General features: G+C 38.7%; 1 protein-coding gene across 2 annotated transcripts in view; it reads left to right on the top strand.

Annotated features, from left to right (window-relative positions):
- LOC113029339 (cadherin-18) overlaps nt 1-24146 on the top strand; it is a 94327-nt gene that overhangs the window by 4431 nt on the left and 65750 nt on the right. Inside the window, exon 2 of one of the 2 annotated variants that reach the window (XM_026180171.2) lies at nt 17366-17898. In XM_026180171.2, coding sequence (XP_026035956.2) covers nt 17668-17898 — 231 coding nt within the window. In that variant the 5' untranslated portion in view covers nt 17366-17667. Of the gene's footprint in view, nt 1-16828; nt 17899-24146 lie in introns of those variants that run through there. The other variant, XM_080306187.1, reaches the window with a different exon arrangement.

The raw sequence follows: 24146 nt of genomic DNA, 5'->3' as shown, positions 1-24146 counted from the left end.
GGGGGAGAGCAACATTAGAATGATTCATCTCCTACTCTCACTGTCAGTGACGAAAGAGCAGTAAAGCATTTCCTTATAGAGCACTCACCACTATAAATGGAAGTGTGATCATTGGCAAGCCTGTAGGCCATTGCTTTGTGGTTTCTCAGTAACACAAAGTGAATGATAAACCTGTTCCTATTTGGCTAAAGAATGAATCCATAACCAGAGTTTTTCGTTGAACGATTTTGGAGGAATTCTTTTGGCTTCTTTTAAACTTTAGGATCCTTAAAATGACTCGTCCAATCTTAACAGGAGCCCCGTCTTCTCCCCGTCTCCAGCATCTGCTAACTTTCAGCAGACAAAAGCCCCAGCTCACAGCTCTCTAAGCACTGAAAAATGCCTTTTAAGGATTTAGTTGAAACACTGGTCTCTTGTACAGGAGACAGACTTTGTGTTCTGTCAGAATGAGTATAGTGCCATTAAGGAGAATTACATAAAAACAATGCATCTAAAAATCAGTTTTTGCACAATGCTTTATTTAAATGAAGACAAAAGTGTATGAAGTGAAATATAAATGAATGAAAATATAGGTGTCCTGTAAAAGAGAGAAAAAAGGAAAGTATATGAGAGCATTTTGTCTGAATATTTGTTCAGTGTTTTATTGGAAGAATGACTTTGCCAGCCATGAAAACAGAGCCATTTGATTGCCAATGTGCTGCATGAATACTTAATGTACTATTAGAGGGGTTGGATTTCCATTTCACATTTGTTAGGGTTTGTTCAGAGACTTTCCTTTTTTTTTTTTCTTTTTATTACATAGCTCTTACGGGTGAACTGTCATTATGTAATCACTGTGCATTTGTGACTGGGATCCTGAAGGCTGCCTCACAGTATTTTATTTTCTTCTTTGCTTGAGTGTGTTGTGGATACGCCTTTTTGGTCACACTCACCATATTCACCTGGTTACATCTTTTATTATACGTAGTCCCAAGTACAAAAATTCTAGAACGTCAGAATGTAAATCTAGAGTAATGTGGCTGATATTTAGCATTATGCTCAAGAACAGTTCAACACTGTTTATGCACATTTATTCATTTCATTATATCCAAAATGGGATTAAACCTCCGGTGAACGAAACACATTCTTTTCATTAACAGGAGACATCTGAAGACATATTGTGTTTTTTAGCGTTAATAGGACTTTAAAGAATACAGTCCATCTACAGTAGTGTGTAAAAGTCTGGAGTCAATCCACATTTCTTCATATGTTTCTACAAGGCACTCAGACTTCCTGGTAATTTTTAAAGTTGTCTTCCGCAATAGATCTTCAGGCTTTCTGAAGGTCGAAAGATTTTTTTAGTTTGTTGAACCACTTAACATCGGCTTATGACTCATTCAAGCACAAACGAGGCTCAAGAAATGGCTCAAGAAATAAACCAGTGTTGTGTCTACACATAGCAGACAGTTTAGCAAAGAACCCATTTTAAGTTGCAACTTTAGGAAAATGTGTTGAAAATGGAAACAAATTATATGGTTTTGTGACAGGCTGCTAGTAACAAAGATAACAGTTTCACAGGAATAAAATTTTCTGCACCAACAAGTGGAATACCTAAAGAGCTATTAGTTGAAAATTTAGCATCTCTCAGCATGGTGTGTGTCACAGTCTGTTCTTAAAAGATTTGAGGAGTGGACAAATGGAGAACCAGTGAACAGAATTTGAAAGTCATCTCCTTAAGAAACAGGGAAAATAAATCCAGCAAAGACTTGAAATGAAACCTGAGAGATGCATCTGGAACTTCAGTGTAACCATATAAATGCTGTTTGTGGAAACCTCATCAGAATTGGGTTGATCTGATATCCTCGTGTTGGTGTTGTTCCCAGATCATCATACTAAATGTTGTTCCAGGATCAACATTGCAAGTGACCAATCAGAATGTTGTGACGTCATACTTTTGCGACTTCGGGAAAAACCGGCGTAAAACAAAAAACTGTACTAAAGCTGCGTGAAACCGCCTCTGTCCGCCGATCAACGGACCCTGACCCTAACCCTAACCGTAACCCTTTAATAAACAGTAAGCAGAACTGATATTGTCCTTGCAACATTGGAATTTCATAAATGCACGAATGGCAAAAGAATAACGTCACAACAATGTGATTGGTCACTTGCAATGTTGAACCTGGAACAACATTTTCATGATGGTCTGGGAACAAGACCAACACGAGGATATCAGATCATCCTCAGAATTGGTTGGTAAAATGTTTGTCATACTATACATTCAAACTTGAGGGGCATTGCATCCACAAACTCAGGTGGAAGTAACAACTCAGGGTAAATACCTCAGGGTCCTGTTCATGAGCATACAGGGGAAGAGTAGGCTGAAAGATTGACAGATGGATCTGTGCAGTTTGTAGTAATGTAGATAATGTACTTTTGTTCTTTTGAAAGGAGAGCGATGCCAAGAGGCAAAAACTGATGATTTATCTACATTTCTACCCATGACCCCATCGCCACGAGCTATGAGTGACCAAAACAAAAAGATTATAGATATCAGCCCCTGTTGACAGACTGATATCATAAAATCAATGTTTTTGTATTACCAGTATGCACTTTTGTTCTTTTGTGTATTTTTAACAATGTATAAAACCCTAACTGTGACCTAAATCATAGTTCTAACCTTGTTGTTTCATTTACAACCATGAAATTAGAAATGCATCAATATGTCGTGTAAAGAGGAGTATTATTATTAGTAGTACTATGTTGACTGCCTTCAGCCTTTAATCAAATAAGATTGCATTTACCAATGTTTAGGTGTTTCGTCACATCCGTTTTACTCTCACTGAGGAAGGGAAAAAAAAGAAAAACTTTTTTTAGTTTTAGGTAATAAAATGAAATGAGTTGGTACAAAAAGTTTAAAATATGTCAAGTTTACATTTGAAGTCCTTGAAGTGGTGTGCTCCTTATACCTATGATATGTGTTTGAAGGCTGTATGGACTCGTCCTTTAATCAAGGAAGACGAGCTAAATCATTATAGAGGGGCCCAAAGTACAGCTAATGTTCTTCATCACCAAAAAAAAATAAAAAAATAAAAAATAAACACAACACAAGCATACCCTGCAAGGTGAGGTGTGTTTGGCATGCCCAACTGGCATGAGACCTCAGATCAGACCCAAGAAACAGAAAAAAGATGTGTCTTAACTGGCTTGGGGACCCTTTTGTGTCTCTAAGGAAGAGCTAGAGGAGATGGCAGGGGAGACTGAACTCTCAGTGGGTCTGCTCTGACTGCACCCCCCAAGACCTAGACTTGAATAAGAGGCAGAAAATGGAGGGATGGCTTGATGGGTGGAATGCAGACTAATTCAGAAGTCATGTAGTGAGCTGACAGAGTCAAGTCGGTAAGTTGTCTGTGTCACAGAGCGGAGAAACCCTGGTGTGTGGTGCTGATAAAACATTAGTGTGCTCTGAGTCTGTCAGACCTGTTCACCCTTCACGTGCATTTCTGGCATGCGAAAGAGATGTTAATTGGGCCATGTCAATGCTTTATGAGAGTGAGAGGGCAAGATGGGGGATGGATAGGGTATCCATACTGATTCACAGGCCTGAGGAACACGAGAGAAGCATGGGAGGCTGTCCAATAGAGTTAGACAACACATGGAATTTTAACACCCCTTGAGTTACTCCTGGTAATTGTTAAAGTTAGAAAATAGTCTAACAAGCTATTGAAACTTCAATTCTACTCCAACATCACCTTTTAGAGGAGTTTAACATTACTGTTCCCACATAGCAAGAATGGTGCCATGCTTGCTCTTTTCCTTATCCTAGTTTAAATTTTAGACTTTGAATTGTATTTATACCCAAGTATTCATACGTAATATTTCTGAAATAACAAAAATATAATTTATCCTGTCACAACACTGACTGTACTGACTCACTGCCATTACTGTTAGTTCTCGAGCCAAGTTGCGTGGCGTGTAATCAGCCTGTAGTTTTAAGACTCATGATTGAACCATCCATTTTGTAACATCTGCCTGTTACCACAGCACAAAGACTGTACGTGTGAGCTTGTAAACTGGCACATGGTTTGACAGTTTGACTTACTCACGCACATTCAATTAATTTCAATGCATGGAGAGACACTTTGTTGCCAAACATGCCAAGAACAAATCTTAAGCTCGATAACCTTGACATCCAGTTGATGTTTGATTATTTTTGTTTTTTTGCATTGCATTTTATTTGTGGCATTGCACCAAGTACCACCAATTTCTCTGTAACGAGCAAACCAAAAAGGCCAATTTGATATTCTTTTGCAAGAATGCATTAAAAACTAAATCCAGAATCTGGAAAATAAAAAGGTTTGTGAGAAACTGACATTTGCTTTTGGAGCATGAGGCAACATTAGACATTTTCAGATTTGTCGACTGGATTATAAATCACGAGAAATCTAATTTGCAATATTTTTGAGTACACAATAAGATCTGAAGACATCAACACGGGGCCTGGGTAAAGTTGATTGTAGCAGTGATAATCTTGTATTACTCAAATCTCCTAGCACAGAATACACTGAACTCTATACATCCATCCATTTTCTTCCACTCATTCCATGCAATTCAGGGCTAGAGAGTATCCCAGCGGTCATAGGGAAAAAGGTGTGGTACCCCCTGGACAGGTTGCCAGACTATTAAAGACTACAATCAAACCTCCAGCCACTTTAGAGTTGCATAGAGAAGCAGCACAGGCACATGCAAACTCAACATAAAACTGTCCCAGTGGGTATATTTGAACCCAGGATCTTTTTTTTGCAATGAGGCAACAGAGCTAACCATCACACCAAGGAGCTAAAGACCATAGTCAGAAATGTATAAAACTCAACAAAAAGGAATGTAGATTGCATCAAGACATGGAAACCTGCATTAAGCCAGGGTGGTGAAAGAAAACGTACCATGTGTCAGGTCTCACTCTAATTACTGAAAAAGTAATTGTTGGAGGAACGATAAACAGAAAACTGAAGGAATCGAAATCTAGGAAACCCCAGTGGTGATTCAGAGAACATAAATCAGATTCTCAAATTCATAATAAATAGGGCTAGATTACGTTAACGATATTACAGTTATTTTAGTTTTTGACAGTCCTGAAAGTTATGTACATATAAAAAAAAAAAATGAAACCTTTACTGCCCTCGTCTGCCCACAGTCCGCTGTACATATACCTCCTTACACGTTTCTATGACTATTCTCTCCTCTCACTGCCTCTGCCGTCTGCATCACCAGCTTATTCTTTATTTGGATGATGAGGTGGCATATTTGTCTGTTGATGCTCCTAACACCCTCCCTGCTAGTCTCTGTGGGCACTTGAAAAGCAGTGCGGCAAGCATCTGCGAAACCCCCAAATCTCTCGCACTTCATCCTCTCATGAGGGAATCTACCTGGCAGCAAGAAAGCAAGCTTATCTGTGTATGAAATGCTAATGTGAATAGCCTCAGCCCTACTTTGTGGATGAGAGCACAGACACCCTCCTTGTTGTAAAACCCACCTGCTCTCTGTGTTTTAGCATGTGTGAAACAGTGAAGCCTGCCAAACTCCAGTAGCTTCAGCTTGAATTTAGACTCCTCAGACATGAAGAGAACCGAGTGCTGTAGGTGATATGAATATGTTTCCAGTCTGAATCCACCTTGTGCCTTTTTCTCTTGTTCTGTTTGACTTAAATCCCAAAAAGCATGGTGTTCATTCAAGTAGTGCTACAATGAGTAGTCAGTTCAATGACCAGCCAATTGGTGGAAAATTATTCAACAAATTCTCTGAGCAATTAGTCATTTATTAATGCAGTATGGCCAATATTTCTTGAACCACCTCCTAGCTATTAAATGTGATCATCAATGCCTTTTTTGTTTGTTTGTTTTGATAAAAAAATAAATTCATCATTTTGAAGATTCATTATAGGATTTATAACATTCATTATTTCCATCTCAAATTCATTTCATCCTTATTTAGTTGACATTGCTATCAAGGAAATATGGATGAAAACAGTGTAGATTTAAAATTCTTCTCAGCCCCCTTTTCCCCTGCATTTGGACTTATAGTGCTGAATTACCACTGAAAACTAATAATGTGTAGGCCTGTCACGATACTAGATACCCAAGAAAATACTCAATACCATTTTTGATACAATGGCATTATTTTTTTAAATAAAAAATTTATTACAAAACAATGAAAGACAACACTAGTTATCTAACAAAAACAGCTGAAAAGGTAATTTAACTGTAAGGTGTATATGATCAGTTTCCTTTAGGCAGTGCAAAGAAACAAAACAAAAACACAAAGAAGACAGTGTTTTTAGGTTGTTTGAGGCCATATTTTTGTTGCTGATCAAAGAGAGATGTTAAAGTAGGCTGCCACTCTTTCTGTGTAGTTACCAGTAGATTTTTCTCACCATCAATCTGGGATTTTAAGAAAAACACAACACTTCTTAAGACATTAATAATCGTGCAATATTGATGGGCAATATTGATGTTGTTTGGTGCCCAGCTCCAGTATTACAGTCATATTTTAATTATCCATAGCTTCTTGTCACTACCTTAATGATAAGTTAGCAGAATATGGCTCTCAGACAACTGCCAATAAACACGTTGTAATAAATATTAATATTTAAAAGAAACAAGTGTGACGGCCAGGTTCACATACATGATACTTTACAGTTTTACATGTTTTAAACCTCAGCGTTGGTGAGATTTGAGCTTTACTGGCCTCTCAAAATTCCTCTTAAAGTGTTACTCAGTGCCGTGAATGTCAACTACTTCAGCTGCTAGTGAGGGAGGCTGTGAGCCTGTCTGCAGTGGCGCTGTGTGAACTACAACACTACTGCTGGTATTGATACTGTTGTAAATTAGTATATAATCAAGTGGCAATATATAGTTTTCTTCCCCTAATCTCTAACGCTACCAAAAGTAAAGAAAAAACAAAGAAACAAAGAACCAAAAAAAGACTGCAGGTGACCTTTTGGAGCATTTTTCAGTGCAGCTATACAATCTCTTATAGAAATGGAAAAAAACCAGAGTAACAATGAACTGATCATTTCATAGAAAGTGATTAAATAGCGACACAAAATGGTGCGCCTGTTGAACCGGCTCATTTTATGTTTTTCCTTGATTACAAAAAACAAACAAACAAAAAAAGATAAATAATAAGCTCCTACATTTAGGCATTTGGCAGTGTGCTGTAGTCTGTCTGCATAATTTTGATGGACCTCTGCTGGAGTGTTTTGCTGCACTCAAAGTGAAGAGACATGATGATGATGCGAGCTGAAAAACTGTTTTTTCCCTGCAGTGGCCAGCAGATGGGTGCTGTCTACTCCATCCTGGCAATCCTCCTGTATGAGGAGAGCTCAAGAAATCCAACCATTAAACACACAACAGATGGGACATTTTCCATCTTCCGCCCAGCTCTCATTAAGCAGCCAAACAACATATAGTGTGGCTGACGAGTGCAGGCATGTTTTCTAATTTGACACCAAGAAGGGGAAAAAAAAGTCTGGGAAGGAGTCCTGCTTCACAGATATAATTAAGGTTGTTTAACTTGTCAACATGGGGAGATGAAACCATTAGAGGTTTTGAAGAACTACACGTTTTGTGTGTGTGCTATGGATCATATTGAGAGAAACGTGTAATGTAATGTGGGGCATCTCTGCAGTATTGAATGACAGACTGTGTAAAGCACCAGTTTTAGTTATCTAATACTAGACGTACCATAATAACTTTTTAAGATGGTCAGCGCTATGTGTGAGTAGGTGCTCATAAACATCGGTCATATGGACCTGGTTTGGGTTTAGGCAGTCGGAAGTTGAGCAGAAAAATATCATCTGCAAATTATGCCGGGCGACAGTAATAGCCAAGAGAAGGAGTACAAGTAATTTGTTTTATCACCTGAAAATGAAGCATGTTTTGGAATATGAGGAAAGCCAAAAACTGCACCTTTCACAAACGCCCAGTCAGTCAGGTGGAAAGAAAAAAGGTGGCCCTACACACTAATAGACTGATATTCTCCAAGCCTTTTCCAAAGGCACATTTTGCACTTTATTTTAAACCATTTAGAATTTTGTGTTTTATCGATATTTTACTTGTATCTTTTTACTCAAAAAGATTTTTGCGCATTTGTCTTCATTTTTATTTGTTATTTAAGAATTTTGTGTCACATTGAAAACAAGAAAAGTTTTGCACAATAAATCTTCTTAAAATGGCATGATATACTGTTCAGTCATTTTGACATACAGAAGAAATAATATATCGCGATATATATCATTACTGCACATGCTTCAAATTTTACTGCAATATGGATTTTAGGCCATATCGCCCTAATGCAGATCATTGGTGGAATAGCGTTGTACGCATGTTTCAGTGTTTACTATTCTTGTTGGGACACTTAGTGTTAACCGGAGTTTGATTGTACATATGTGCAGCTATGCTCACTGTGTTCACTCGAGTGCCAAAGACAAACTTCTGTTAAGGGAGACAACAAAGGCTAATCTAATTCTCGCTCTCATTTTGCCAATCTTTGCTTTGCCAAGTCAAGTGAGAAATGGTGCATTTTAGGTCTGAGGTAATCAAAGCTAAGGGTTAGGACAGATGGTGTTTGGAGGGCTGTTTACTAGAAGGACAAGTTGCTGTTGACTTTGGGAGAAATGGTGGGAGGGGGTGACTGACACACCATCCTGCCTACATGACTCAGTGGGAGTCATTACTGCAATGGGCCTAATTACCTTCAGGCCTAATCTGTGTTTAAAAACCTGCTGCTTATTGCTTTTAATTACCCACAAGTGTTGGAAGAAGATTGAAATGCAAGGCTGGAGCATTTGTCTCTTGTGTTTCTGCATTTGCCATGTGCATGAGAGAGAGAGAATATATGCAGGAATGTTTACAATATGCCACCTTTTCAAGCTTCTCACGCCTAGTTGTAGGTACTGTGAAGTTTGGAGTCTCCTGCACTCTGTCGATTGAAGGCTTTTACTTCCCTCATTCTCTGCAGCACAAGTGTTTTTGACAGCCCAGTATTCTCTGTTTTTTTTTTATCCCACAAAATACACATTCATTTAAAATGTTAGTCAGTCAGTCAAGTTAAAACACTCAGCTCGCTCTTTCTTCTTGCCTAAAATGATGAGGCCAGATTCTCACTTCTTTAGATCTTGGTTTGACAAGATGAGGGAAATGTTATCTATAGAACTTACTCATGATTAATATATGATCCCGAGGCTGTTTTGTGCCGACCATCCTTGGGGTATGCAATGTGATCAAAGTTGATTCTTGCAGGTACTGGAATATATGCTCATAGTAACTTGGAGAAGAAAACAGTGAAAGTACACACACACACACACACACACACACACACACACACACACACACACACGAAAAAAGTTTGGGAAGTTCTATTAAAAGCAGCAGTGTAGAGCAGTAGGATGTTAGAGCCTTTCCAGTGTACTGTTAATGTTGGTGTTTTGTCTTTAGGGGTCCTGGAATTTTGGGATGTTAGAGAGACAAGTGTGTGATTTGCAATGTGGGTTGCCTGTCTGAACTGCAGGACATATTTCTGGTTTAAAAACTTGCAATATTCTCTTGAGGAAGACCAACACCTGAGCACCACTTGCTGTAACACAAAAACTGTATTATTGTAGGGTAGCTTTCATCTGTAAGAGTCATTTTCTTAAAGCTGTTTGGACCTCTAATGCATCAAGACTGGAAGGGTTTTTTTTGGGAAATCACCACCAACTAAAGCCAGATTGCATCTTAGAAAGCTTATGCCAGAGTTGTAAGATCAGGCATTTGGGTCAATAAACTAACCACTAAAGCAGTCCATTCAGACATGATTTCCTGCATACTCTAATAAGATTTCATTGTGGAAATATTACCGCTTGGGTAAACCTCTGAATTCCTGGCATCTCTCTACAGCCTATTTGTCTCCAATTTCATGGAACCTCCAGGGTTTGCCACACATTCAGAGGATTGCCCTGCTTGTGAAGCTGATCAGACTAATCTCCTTTCTTTCATCAACAATGAGCTGGGTCGAATGACCCAACAGACTCTAGCTAAACAGTGGTTATTTTTAGAACAGGTACAGATCAAATGTGATTTTTACAGTTCTCATAAAAGTAACTTTTCAATTCTGTATTGTAGTAAATAGGTAAATTGTGTTAACAGGGAGTCATTAGACAAATTCCAAACAGCAGGGCGTCTTACCGTTAGTCCTCAGTTACAGAGAACTGAGCAAAGAATAGTTAAAAACTTTGTGAAGAAAAAATGATCCATAAATTGTCTCCGCTTGCCTTTCTGTAAGAGTCACCACACGCCACTGATCTCTATAAATCCAACACTTGCCTCAGGTGTGGTTTTAAGGATAAATATCTCTTATAGTATGTTAAGTTTTACATATTTGTTTTAAATAGGATTGTTTTAGGACAATGACAGGACAAGGAGTCTGACAAAGCAAAGTAGTTAAAGACTTCAAAGGTTTGGCAAATCCTTTGCATTGATTTGCAGCATTGACCAGAACAACAATATAATGAGGACAGATCAGCAGCATTTATTGCTAAAATTTGCTTGCCGAATAACCAAAAAACCCTTTAGGCAGTTAAAATCAGCTGAGAAGCAACATCAGAGAAGAGAATCTCAGATGAAGGTAAGAAATAGTGGTTTTACACCCCCAGGGTCTTTATGGATAAGGCGGAGATGGGCAGGAGGAAGGATGTGCAATAGATGGTCAAAAGGTAAAGTGAAGCACATGGGCAGATAGATTATTGGAAAAGAGAGTGGTGTTGACAGCATGGGAGAACAAAAGTGATGAAGACAACTGAGCAGCAAGATTAGCACATATGACCAAAAAGATTAGGGACTCCTTATTGACCTTACAGAAGACAGAAGTACAAAACTGTAGCGGGGGGATTTTAAAAGACTAGAACATCATAATTAGAATAATAAACCACTAGAAGATAGATAAATCTATGTTGTCTGGCTGCTTCTATTGTGACACTTGGCAACTAAATTGTTGTCTTTCTCCTCTTTTCAGAAAATGTTTGTTTTTTAAAGAGGAGACTAAATGACTCAACGGACCTATTAGTGAAAAATATGCCATTAAATTGGCTTCTTTTAAGCATCCATTAAAACAAGTTTATTGAGAGCCCTTTCTGAATCAACAGAAACACCAGAAACATAAAATTATGTTCAGGCCTCAGGAACATTTCACAGCAGTGTTTCAGTCTGATTTCACATAATCACGTATTGCTGTGTCACTAATTTTTCTTTGTTGCTTGTTTCCCTGTACTCACTTCAGCCCTCTTGTTTACCTTCTTCAGCTCAGTGTAACATTGCCTGAGACTACAGGCAACAAACAGGCCCTATAAACTGGTGGAAAATGTTTGTATTTCTCTCCTCTGTGAGGTGACAAGTCAAGAGTCTCTTTTGCTGTGGCCGTCGCTCTCTAGCTGGCCCTTTTTGTTCTGAGGATAGAACAGTAGTTCACTGATATGTGTTTTGACCCGCCCTGTGTTCTGCTGTCTGGTGTTTGACATAGACAGAAAGCCGATGCTGTGAAATCGAATGCAGTGGGTGAGCTCTCAGCAGGAGGCCAAAACATTAGCTATTAGCAGCAGGCGACAGACGCCTGTTCTCCATCTCTGCCATACTGAATTGAGGTGCATCTCTTCTGCGTTTTCCAACATCTCTTCCACCATATTGGTCCGTCATTTTGTTTTATCTTTCTGTGTTTTAAAGTGTTTCATCTCCTGCAGTGTCATCAGCGGGTGTGATTACGTGCAAAAACGATTGGCTCTGCCGAGGTCTTATTAAATTCAAGTTGTTTACAGGACCAGTCGAGTCACTGCGATTGAGTTTTCCAGTTCCCATGAATAAAAGAGGAGACAGAGATATATTTTTTTAAGTTGTTTGATGTTTAGAGAGAACAAAAGTAGAAGAAAAAGTATGTAAAGATTGAAGTACCACCAATTGTGGGAGAAGTCAAGGTGGCTGATCGTTCTTCCCCATCCCCGAACAACAGGACAGTGATATCAAACACACATCACCATTGGTTTTGGAATGAATAAAACAGGCTAACATTAAGGTTCTTGAATGGCCTTTTCTTGGCCAAATTGGTAGAGTTATTTTAAATTGGTTGGTTTTTTGGCAAGAGGCATACTCATAAGCAGAGTGTTAAAATGTTTGCACTGAAGCACCGCAGCAATTTCCTAATGTTGTAAACCTGCTCAACATTTGGCAATAAACCCCATTCTGATTCTGATTCTGAAAATGTCTTGTCAAAACTAGAAGACAGAAGCTTGTTGATGGGCACCAAAGGCATCTGGTCAAGGTGCAACCTGCTAAGGCAGCGGTCCCCAACCTCCGGGCCTTGGACCGGTACCGGTCCGTGAGTCGTTTGGTACCGGGCCGCAAGAGTTGAGGCCCAGGTCTGAAATGTATGGTTTTCAGGGTTTTTATCGGTTTTCAGGGTTTTTTTTGTTATTGTTTTTATTGTTAACTCTGTTTTCCTGAATAAATCTTTTTTTCGGTACCATTACTAGTTTTATTTTGTTGTATTTATCCGCGACACCTTAAAGGCCGGTCCGTGAAAATATTGTCGGGCATAAACCGTTCCGTGGCGCAAAAAAGGTTGGCGACCGCTGTGCTAAGGGATATTTAACAAAATATCCCATAGCTGATATTCATGCCTGTATGTATAATAAACAAACAAACAAACAAACCCTGGGATCCTGGAAGAGCAGTGTGAAGAAGGCCCACGACATCATAAATGACTCCTTTCCAAACCACAAACAATTCACTGTGTTTCCCTCTGGGAGGTGGTACAGGCTCCAATTCCAAACCAGCTTCTTCCACACAGCCAACAGACTGCTAAATTCTGGACAATAGCAACACACACAAAGTTTTCTGGTGGTTTTTGTTTTGTGTATACACACACATACACATTTATTTATTTATTTTGCATAGGGTTCTCAATATTCTTCTCAGTGCTGCCTAGTTCAGGATTTTAATATGGCAGTGTAGGGGATTGACTCCCTTTTGGAGCCAGCCTTAAGTGGCCTCTAGAGATGTCGTTTCTGGCACTTTGGGATTGGCTTCATTTTTCAGCCCTTGAGGTTGCCACTAGGAAAAATCAGAAATATTTGCAGAAGGAGCTTTTATGCCAATATGCTTTTGTTTGCAGATACAGATATTTGTAATGTAATACATCTTTCTGTACTATTTATTTTGTTTGTATTGTTGTATTTAAATGTTCTTGCTCATATGGGCCTTTGGCTATAGAAAAAAGCTGTCCTACTACTGTACAGTAGTTGGATCAAATCCATTAAAACCAGTTAACCCACATTGGATTTGTTATAGAAAAATATCAAATATTTGGTGATTGTTGATATCTTTATCCTTTAAAACTATTGTAGAAACATTTGGTTTGGCATACTTTGTCAATGCAGTACTTTTCATTATATTATCCCAGTTAAGTTCATGCACAAAATCATATTGAAATACAACTGACGCGCTTATAAATGTAGACAGTCTAGCAAACATTCTGCCAAAATCGTTGCGGTTGCCTGTGCTGCATAACCCATCCTGTTAAGCGCTGCACATATTTAAACATGCCGTGGGCTGAAGGCTGCTCAAAACAATATAATCATCATAAAAGGGGGGAAATTATTTCCATTGATGGAGCCAGATGCTGTTGATTTCATGGCTCCCTGAAATGTATTTTGCTTAGAATCAGCACGATAATCAGACAATTAGGAGGCTGATTGAAGTGAGCCCCAGGAGGTGAAAGTGAAACTACTGGAAAAGATATTCTGACACCCAGTCTGACTTGCTCAGGTACCTCAAATGGTTCACCAGTGCTTTCCCATGTAGGAAAATGTTTTACACTGTCACTGAATTGTATTATTGAGTCAGAAAAATTATTGTGATCCAAGAAACAAACCTTAAAATCTCTAAAACACTTTATTTATGATATTGCTTTACAATTTTCTGCAGGGTTTGGTATAATTTTCTCAGATATAGGTGGAGAGCAGGAGAAGCAGGATTTGGGCGTAGCTACCTATAGAGATGAAAATCATTTCCAAGATTGCAGGTTTAGTGTGTGGTTGAGTATTTATCCTGCTCAGCTTTAATCCAAGACTTTGTACCACACCACTTTTCCTTTCCTTTGACTGCACGGGCTGACATTCAGTATTTCACATTACAACCACTGCACTTAGTGAACATGACCAACAACTATAGTTTAGCTCAATAATTTGTGTGTAAAGATATTTAATACATGGGGATTAGCCAAGGAGTTCTGAGCACATCTTAATCCACATGGAGAAAAAAAATATTTCTAAAAAAATAATTCAGTGATTATCCTTCAAAGTATGTGACAGTGGTAAGTTGCATTAATATCCTGTTTCAGCATTTCTCTCTAATGTTGACACATGCATAGAAGCACACTTTGAAGTCTGTCAGCTCCTTTATCCTGTTATATATCAAATGCAAGTATTTGTCCTCTTGATAATCCCTGTGAAGCTGCTATTCTGCTGTAACACTTGAATGCTAGACCAACTCTCTGCTGTACGTTAGTATTCAAGACTGTGGAACATTTTATTATGGGGGGAAGAGAAGGGAAACAAAGTACAAACACGTTTTTCCTCCTTGTATTTATTTCCTTTTTTTTAAAACTTTTTTTGTATTCTTGTACTGTATTTGTGTTTATTCACACTTCATTTATCATTTCATGTTCAAATGGAGAACTTAAGTTTTAATTTAAAAGCAAAAGACATGGGGAGAGGTTTTTAATTAAAAAAAAAAAAATCCATGCATTATAAATAGTTTAGTATAATATTTGACATTATTACTTGCTTCAAACATGGTTTTTTGTCATAAGCATTTTTTTTAACTTCCTGTCTTCTCTCACCACTGGTCACGGCAGGTGGCCGCCCCTCCCTGAGTCAGTTTCTGCCGGAGGTTTCTTCCTCATAAAAGGGAGTTTTTCCCCTCCCACTGTCGCCAAAGTGCTTACTCATATGGGTCCATATGATTGTTTATAAAGCACCAAATCACAACAAGAGAAAAACCCAACAGAGTTGAATTGAAAAGTCAGTCAGTATGTTCCAATTCTACGTCTGGATGCAGTCAACATGCATTACAGATGCTTTCTGTAAATATGGAGCGGACATGTATCCTGTCAGATACCTAGTATGAGTGATTAATATCACAAAAAGCTCCTCACAACACTTGCTCTCTCTTGTTTGTTCTTCGCCCACTTTGCACTAGAGAGAGGAAACCAGCGGCTGAACAACAGCAGCACATTTAACCTTGATAAGCTGTTGTTAGATTTTTTAGTATTACTTTATATACCAGGATCTTTTTCTACGCAGCTGACGGCTGGTAACTGGGCAGGGGCGGATCTAGCAAAGTTTTGACAGGGGGCCAGGTGGGGCATTAACAGGGAAGAGGGGGGCACAAAGACAGACTTTTCTTTCTTATTCTCATTTAAAATGTCTAGCTTTTAATAAATAATTATCTGAATCTTACACCCAAAGTTTTAATCTGATGTAAAATGTATAGACGTCCATTACTGTATATAGTAACTGTTAAGTCTAATATACCCTAGTAAGCTATAGTACTTTTTCCTTTGGAAAGATACCATCTGTGCAGTCTGCAATTCTGTAGAAGAAAGATGATGAATCTATTTAATTATTCTTGAAAAATAATTTAATTCTGTGCAATTTTTTTTCACACTGCATCAAATTAAAGTTGATTACGTCGATTAAGCATCATGAGGTGGTTCCCTATTTATTTATTTTTTGCTGGGAGTTTGCAACCATAATAGTTAGAAATATAAAGCAACCTAAGTAATCTTTACAATACCAGAATAGGAAGGATGGAGTAGGTTTAAGTTTATTAGATTGATCAGTATTGCTGAACTATGAAATATTTTGGGTGCAGTGTATTGTTTTACATACAGGTATAACAGAATAGCTTTAGTGTTGTTGTTTATTTAAAATTGAGTATGAACTTATACAAAATGCAGCAAGATATTAAAAAAAACACTATCGGATTCATATTGGTATCGGCAGATATCCAAATTTATGATATCGGTATCGGACATAAGTGTTATCGTGCCATCTCTACTCTAAACATGATTTACAAAAATGGTGCAAACTTGTCCATGACAAGGTGTTTTGTTTTGGCCTAAGGTAATTTCAACATTTGTGTTCATTTAAGTTGGTAACAGCGGACAGCTCTCCAGCTAAGTACTTTTAGCTTTGCCCATTACAAGGAAAAGAAAAAACCCAACAAAACTCATTATGCGTCTCTGTGTCTTTACAGTTATACCTACTACTAATGCACAATTTTTCCTCCTCCTGTGTCCCCGTGCAGTAGAATCACATATCAGACACTGAAGTTGGACATTTTTCTTTAGTTGTGGCATCAAACTGAAGGGCATTTCAGAATAGCAAGGTCACATTGAAAAATTTCCTCAGCAAAAAAACAAAAAGGAAAATGAGCAGTGAATACTGATGTCATGCTTCAGCAGCAGTTAAATAGCACATCTAGCTTTAAAATACACCCCAGAAATCAGACAGTTCACTCACTCATACCTCCTCCTTAAAGGCCGCTGAGTTGCAGGTGCGCCTGTAATGCACATTCTTTTTAAAGGGAATTCAGGGACTGACTGCGCTTCACTTGAATGCACACTAAGAGAAATCCAGCAGTGCTTGCAGTTATTTTTTACTACTTTAATTCCATCTTCGATACTGTATATAATTTTGATTTAGGAAAAATATTCCTTCTCCCTTTTTTCCATTCCACTGCCATCTGAAAATCACCTTCTGCCTTACGTCTGAGTGGCTTGATGTCTGTCCTTTTCATTATAAATGTGTTTCTTCCTGCCACATTTATTATTCACTGTGCATGTGGCACAGTCTTCAGCCTCACAGTACGCCTTAGCTGTATTTAAAACATCCACATTAAAAAAAAATAAAGCTAATAAAGGTTTTAATAAAAGGTTTTAAAGTCCTTGTTTGGGTCACACTGTTGCGATCCATGAATCAGACCTTACAGGGCAGGATCAGTCACCAAGCGCTCTGACCTCATAGGCACGGACAACCTTATTAACAGCACTGTTACTCAAGAAGTCAGAAGTTGTTTTGTTATCTGCATAATGGCAAAATTGGCTGCAATACTAAGCAGGATTTCTTGCTGCTTTTTTTGTTTTTGTTTATCACAGTCAGCCAGTTTGAAGTGGGCATCCTCATCTGTAAGGATTTACGAGCTGCAATTTAATTGGAGGGAATTAGTGAACATTTAGCTTCTAATATCCATCAAATTAATCTCTAACTCTGTGTTTCTCTTCCCTCTTCTCCCTCTCCCAGGAAATCCAGAATGCCTTCCGGGATTAACCTCTGCTCTTCATAGATCTACCCAGAAGTTCACGTCCATGTGTACAGCCTTTCTTAGTCGGGGAAATTCCATAATGTAAATGTATATCGCTTTGGGTCATGAACCTTAGAGGATCCTCCCGGACCATCCCATCTATAGTTTGGATTTAGATTCCTCTTTTGCTGGGACTACTGCACAGGTCTGCAGCGGTGGCTGTAGGTGGCAGCTGCAGCGGCGGCGGGAGGACCTTGCCACCTCGAAACGCGGGGATAACTTTACAAAAGCACACGCCACCATGAGGATATCCACCACCTCTTGTCTGTGTCCCTTTCTGGTCTGCCTCTGTTTCATCCAGAGGTGCTCTGGGGCGAGCCATCACGTTCCTACCAAAGTGCCCTCCAAGAACCAGACCAAACTGGCTAATGGGGAGACGGAGGTGCACCACAGGCCTAAGCGTGGATGGATCTGGAACCAATTCTTTGTTTTAGAAGAACACATGGGACCAGATGCACAGTATGTGGGAAAGGTAGGGTTTTTATTCAATTGACTGAAACGTGGAGGAAAAAAAAAGGGAAAAAAAACACTATTTTTATCTCAGGGAACTTGCTTTTAAATGCTTACTTGACATTTTTCCCCCCCCTCCCCCATTTTCTTTATTATTTTATAACAGTTTACAAAAGGAGCAAGCTGTTTAATTGCTGTGTTGGCATTATACATGTGCCCTCCACTACACCAAATCCCTTGTCTTCTGATGTGAAATATTCAGGTCTCATTTGTAAAGGTGTGTAGTTCTGACATTATGATGTCCAACCAATTCTGTCATGATAATGTCCAAAAATGTGCTCTTCTCTGGAGTTAATGAGTGCCTCTCAGCATGCCTACAACTCTGGGAAGCCAGCTATGCGCAAGAGTGGATTAAGGCTGAAAGTGAGAGTAGCCCTCTACATCAAGCCATCTTTGAAGTGAAATATTAGATTTGGTTTCTCTGTGGGAAATAAACCCAGATTTGATCAGATGGTGGGAAATTAACCACTTCAGTAAGAAATTGGACACTGGCACAGTAAGCTGGGATGCCTCGTCGTTGGAAATGTTACAAGTGCCACCGGAGTGTCAGAGTGACTGATATCCCTCACAGTGGAAAACATAGTAGTGGGTGTTCTTCCTGGTTGTGCAAGGTATGATGCAGCCTAGTGTTGGCGTTTGGTTGTGACTTTTCTGTCAGCTCCACAATAAGCCACAGGGAGCTGGTTAAGTCCTCTGCTTGCAGATTGCCTGCCCTTATCTCCTGAAATGTGAAAATGTGTTTCTCCGCTGCAGTGATCATTATTCTAGGCACTCAGGCACAGACTAATCCTCAACTGCGCTCTGAGAAAAAGGGAATGAGAAAGGCAGAACGCTTCTCTGACTCCACATATGTCTGTATTTCAACAATGGTACTATTTGAAGGGGGAAAGAAAGGAAAGAGGGATGACATGCTTGGACAAAGGGTGAGATGGGAAAAAAAAAAAAAAGCATCAGCAAATATCTCTTTCAACCTTAAATGTCTGCTATTCGTGCCAATCTGGGATCTTTATTGTTGAAAAGTTTTCTTTTTTCCCTAATATATTGTAAAATCCCACATCGGCACTCCCAGAAAACCAAAAATATATAATCCTTATCATCGATGAGGCATCGCATCCTTAGTAGAAGCAGTAATAAACAATAGCTGCACCATATCTGGGGCACCGGTTTGTTGATGCACTTACTGCATAAACATGGTTACTTTTATATTAAATTTGTCCACTGCTTTGAAGTTCACGATTGTTAAGTTTGCTGACTGCTCTGTGCTAGATCTGCTGCTACCTTAAGGGTACTCTTGTTCTGCGTGTTCACTCTGTGTTTGTGTGAGTGTTTGTATATGTGTGTGTGGAGGGTGATGCTGATGAAAGCAAAGTAAACACAAACAGCTAATCCTGGATGATAATAAAGCACTGAGAAGAAACATAAACATTATTAAGGAGTCAATTTGACATGCATGTTTAAAGAGATGAGGTCTCCAGATGGTAAGCACAAAAACATTTAATTATGTGGGTTGAGACAAGTGTGCAGTGTCCTAATGTGGCCAGGAGACAGAATGACCCTTAATTAGACAAAGACAGGGGAGGAGGAGGAGGAGGAGGAGGAGGAGGAGGAGGAGGAGGAGGAGGAGGAGGATTAATGCACTTGGCAATTTTTTTTTTTTCTTTTTCCCCCCTTTGCTTGATTAAAAAACTCTGGACGTTAGCAAGCAGCAAATGAGCAGCTCCACTGCAGGGAATTGCCAACACTCATCTAAAAATGTAAAATTTGAAACAGACGTTCCGTGATCATTAAAAAATTCAGATAAAGTCATTGCATGGTCAAAACCCCCCAAAACAAAACAAGGAAAAAAAACCCCCAAAAAAACCCGCCGCTTTGTGCTAGGACATCTACACAGTCAAACATACGTGTCTATCGCATTATAAGATTTGGCCTTTGACAGTCAGATACCTCAGGTGAACTTTTTATCAATACTTTCACATACGACAGCATAGAGAGACGCCTGGGAATAAGTGAAACAGCCAGTCTGTCAAGAACATTTTAATCCCCCGAGGTATCCTATAATCCCCAGTGACACCTTTCTGGGGGGGTTGATGCATTTGGAAAATGACAGCTTCGTGCATGAGTGAGACGCAAATGCTTGGCAGGGGACAGGGCTTGTCCAGAGAGTAGACAGGAGACAACCCATTCTCCCAATGGGAGGTGCAAATGTATCCATGTCAGTCAGCTCAGCAGGCTGCTTTGAAGTCGTAAGACGGGTACAGATTGGACCGTAATTTTTTGAAAATGATGGAAATCCCCAAACCCTGAATACAGTATATGAGTGAAGCTTCACTGACTACTGTGACGTAATGGAAGCTGTTGGAACCAGATCCCCTAGTCAGGAAATAAAAAACTTCAAAATGAGTTTCACTGGGTATGCGCCTGCCACTAAATTATACCTTAAATAATGCGATATTTGACGGAGTGGGAGCTCCAGCCCAAACTAGAGGGAGCACCAGTTGTCTTATCCTGCGTTCATTTGCAGAGCAAAGTGGCAACCTCTAAGATGGCTAAATGTTTTATTCATGCATCTAAAAATGGATTGTGCTTTGACAGAATCAGGCAACTGTCTTGTTGTATGTATAGTAATAGCGCAACAGTGCGAAGAAGAAGAAGAAAAATAGCAAAGTAAAGTTTTTACATAACATTTCTTTTCATCATCATTCTTCACAAGGGCGTTCAGATGTTTTCAGCATTAAACCATTGAAGCGTTACATGAAGTAACAAGAGAAATTTCACAGCCAGCATCTCACCATTAAGCTGCGCTGTTGGAAACTTTCTAAAAAAGGGCAGAAAAATATTCAGCAACCACTGAGAAATATTTAGGGACACAGTCATCCGCAAGAGCGAGGATGTGTGTCTGTATGCATGCAAGAGCGCTAAAGATGCACTTTTCAGTATTGATTGCACTAAAATTACTGTTCAGATGTTGATAAAACATGCACGGATTGACTGGCCACCTTGAGTTGATGTAGGTATAAATGTCAGCTGGGTTTGCTTTCAGCCTGATCTGTGACACCAAACTTGCAGAGCTGATAGTGCGCTATTAATGACATGTTAAAAGCTGAAATACCTTCGTCTTTGATGTGCCTGTTAATTCAAAACTGAAATATTTTCCATTCATATGCACATCAAATAGATTTTTAGGAGCTGCACAGTGAATAATTTAGAACAGCAGCATCATATTTATAGTCCTACTTGATTTATTTACAAATCAAGTAGAAACTTATCTGAAGCTTTCTGGGCCGCGTTCCAGGAAGCAGGTTTAGTGAAGAGTGTATTAACCCTGAGATGAGGGAAACTCTGAGTTTTCCTTTAAAAAGAAAAACTTTAACTTTGATTCCCTTAATGAAGCAACAGACCAGGTCAACCTAACCTGCTCGCTGGCAAGCTTTCTTCAAAAAAAACAAAACAAAACAACAACAACAAAAAAACCTTGACTCCTCCCCTCCTGATGCACCTAAGCTAAGCGATTGATATTTGGAGTCATTTCATCATTCTTCAGAGCGCATTAATTTGCATCCGTTTATGCTCAGGTTAGACATTAGCTTGTTATTTTCATTCGTCCATTTGTGTTCCCTCTGCCTATACAGTTAAGGGTTGCAATGTGACAGCCTATGCCAGCGGTCACAGGGCGAGAGCCAGGGTGCACCCTGGACAGGTCTCCAATCTGTCGCAGGGCTAACACACAGAGACAACCGTTCACGCTCACATTCACACCTCAAGTCCGTTTAGAATCAGCAGCTGGCCTAACATCAGTTCCTCTACACTGAAACATTTACTGTTTCCTATTGTAGGAATCTTTTTTTTTTTTTGTGATCAGCAACACTCACAGATTGGATCTTGGAGATGATGTGAACATGAGTCATGTTTCTAAAACTGGATTAAAAGCAGAGTTTTAATGTTTCATCTTAAAAACATGCTGGCACGATGAAATACAGTAAAATGCTGGGCAACATTTTTAAATATATGTTGTCTGAAGTTTGAACCTCCACATCTCCAGGAAATCAACTAAATGAGTCTTACTGGTTCTGAAAGTCACAGACCTGTAAGTAAACTGGTTAATCCCACAGTAAACTGGGATTACAGCTACATTTATTAACTATAATAAATGTAAAGTTGATAAATGATGACTGCATGGCACTGAATAAAAGGACATCATCATCATCCACACAGACATGGATTCATATTCCTCTCTCCACTGGATTAAAAATTAAGGTGTTGCTGTTTATTTACAAGTTGCCATGGTGAATATAGGCAATAAGTTCCATTGATAACGATCCTTCCCCCCCCCCCCCCATTAGTCATGGATGCACTTAACTCCGGTCGAACACATTCACAGCTGTTTGAACCAAATCTGGTTAATGCAGCATCTTAAGTTAGACTCCTTGTTGAACAATTTGCTGGTTTTATTTACCAATGTTTGAGCAGAAGCCTGTACTATAAAGGCAATATTTCACCCCGAGCAGGTAACTTTTTTAATAAAATTTTATAAAATAGTCAATTATGATAAGTCTGTCGCTTACAGTGTCTGCATTTTTACCAGTTTTGCTTCCTGGCTTCGAATAGGTTTAGCTTTATTAGCGCGCACACACACACACACACACACACACACACACACACACACACACACACACACACACACACACACACACACACACACACACGTTAAAGCCTGGGCTGACTTAGATTCATGTCACGGCTTATTCTGACTGCAGGCATCAGGGTAAGTGAATATAGAAATCATACAGATTCTGTGGGTATGTTGAAATTGCTTTCCAGCGCAGGCCTCAGGTTTGGCTTCTCTGCAGGTAAACATGCGAAGAGCAAAATGGTAAAGACATTTGTCAAAATCCATTCTAAACAACTCGCTATAGTCTGACAATGATTTCACTTTATGAGGTTTGTTTTTTAAATTTATCAGAGTTTGTAAACACTGACTGGCAGGTAGTGTCATAGCATGAGGATTGCAAACGAGAGAGGATCCAAATGCAGGACATAAAGGCAGACGATAAACAAAAGCAAGCTCTTTATTGGCCAATTTAGAGTCTAAAAAACTAAAAGTCCAGGAAAACAAAAACACAGTTAGTAAAACATCCAAAATTATCAAAGTCCAAATGATTAGATAAAATAGGAATCCGGAAAAACAAAAGTCTTGGAATTAAAAAAAAAAAAAAAAAGGAACAAAGAGGGCTGCACAAAACAGATTTAGCACAACAGGGAGCACAGACAAATGAGCTGACAAAGAGGAAGACAAGACTATTTATACTCTCAGGGCAGATTGGGGGATGACAAACAGGAGGGGAATGAGACACAGGTGAAAGCAATTAACGCAGGTGAAAAAGAAATTCAGGGGAGGAATCGCAGGATACAAAAGAGAGCTAACCTTTAAAATGGGAAGTAATTAGAAGTAGATGGAAAATGAGGAAAAAAATGGCAACAGACAAAGAAACAGTGAGGGAACTTAAACTGACATTAATAAATAAATAAGACGTATTCGATTTTAAAAGTAATAAATAAAAAAAAACACAGAATCACAACAAAAAAAAAAAAAACTAGCAATGGGAGAGCCCATAATCATATGGAAGAAAAAATTTTAACTTTGATTTCAGACACAAAAAATGATTAAGAATGAAACCCAAACGGTTTGGATAATTTGTGTACTTTTTATTATTATAATAAAATAATAATGATTAATGAATTTCAGTATCAATTAGGTTAGCTATTAGCAAGGTTATTGACTAAAATGGCATGTAGAAAAAAAAAAGATATTTAAAGGTTAAAACAAATTGAAACACCTAAAAAAAACCCTGTAATATTTGTAAAAAAATAAATAAATAAATGTTATTCTAATTTAGCTGGTGGATGTGTTCGCAGAGACATTGGATGTCTACAAGAGTAAGACTCAGCTGCTTTCAAAATGTGTGTTCTGATTGTCATACCTGTGCACATGTCCTTAAATGCTGGCATATATCCTCCATACATTAAGATTGAAACTAACGCAAACTAAACTAAATTGAAAAGAAAAAGTCAAATCAAAATAAGATTAAAACCTTATTAAAAAGCTTTGGGTATGAATATACAACCAACTTTTGCATGATGACCATATTATATGAACACAAAATTAAGTTTAAAGAAACCAAATGATTTATTATAATCAGTCTTCATTTGTAA

This window comes from Astatotilapia calliptera, chromosome 9 (assembly GCF_964374335.1).
Source record: "Astatotilapia calliptera chromosome 9, fAstCal68.1, whole genome shotgun sequence".
NCBI lineage: Eukaryota > Metazoa > Chordata > Actinopteri > Cichliformes > Cichlidae > Astatotilapia > Astatotilapia calliptera.
The sequence above is the reverse complement of the archived record's forward strand: the minus strand, read 5'-3'. Positions and strand labels throughout refer to the sequence as shown.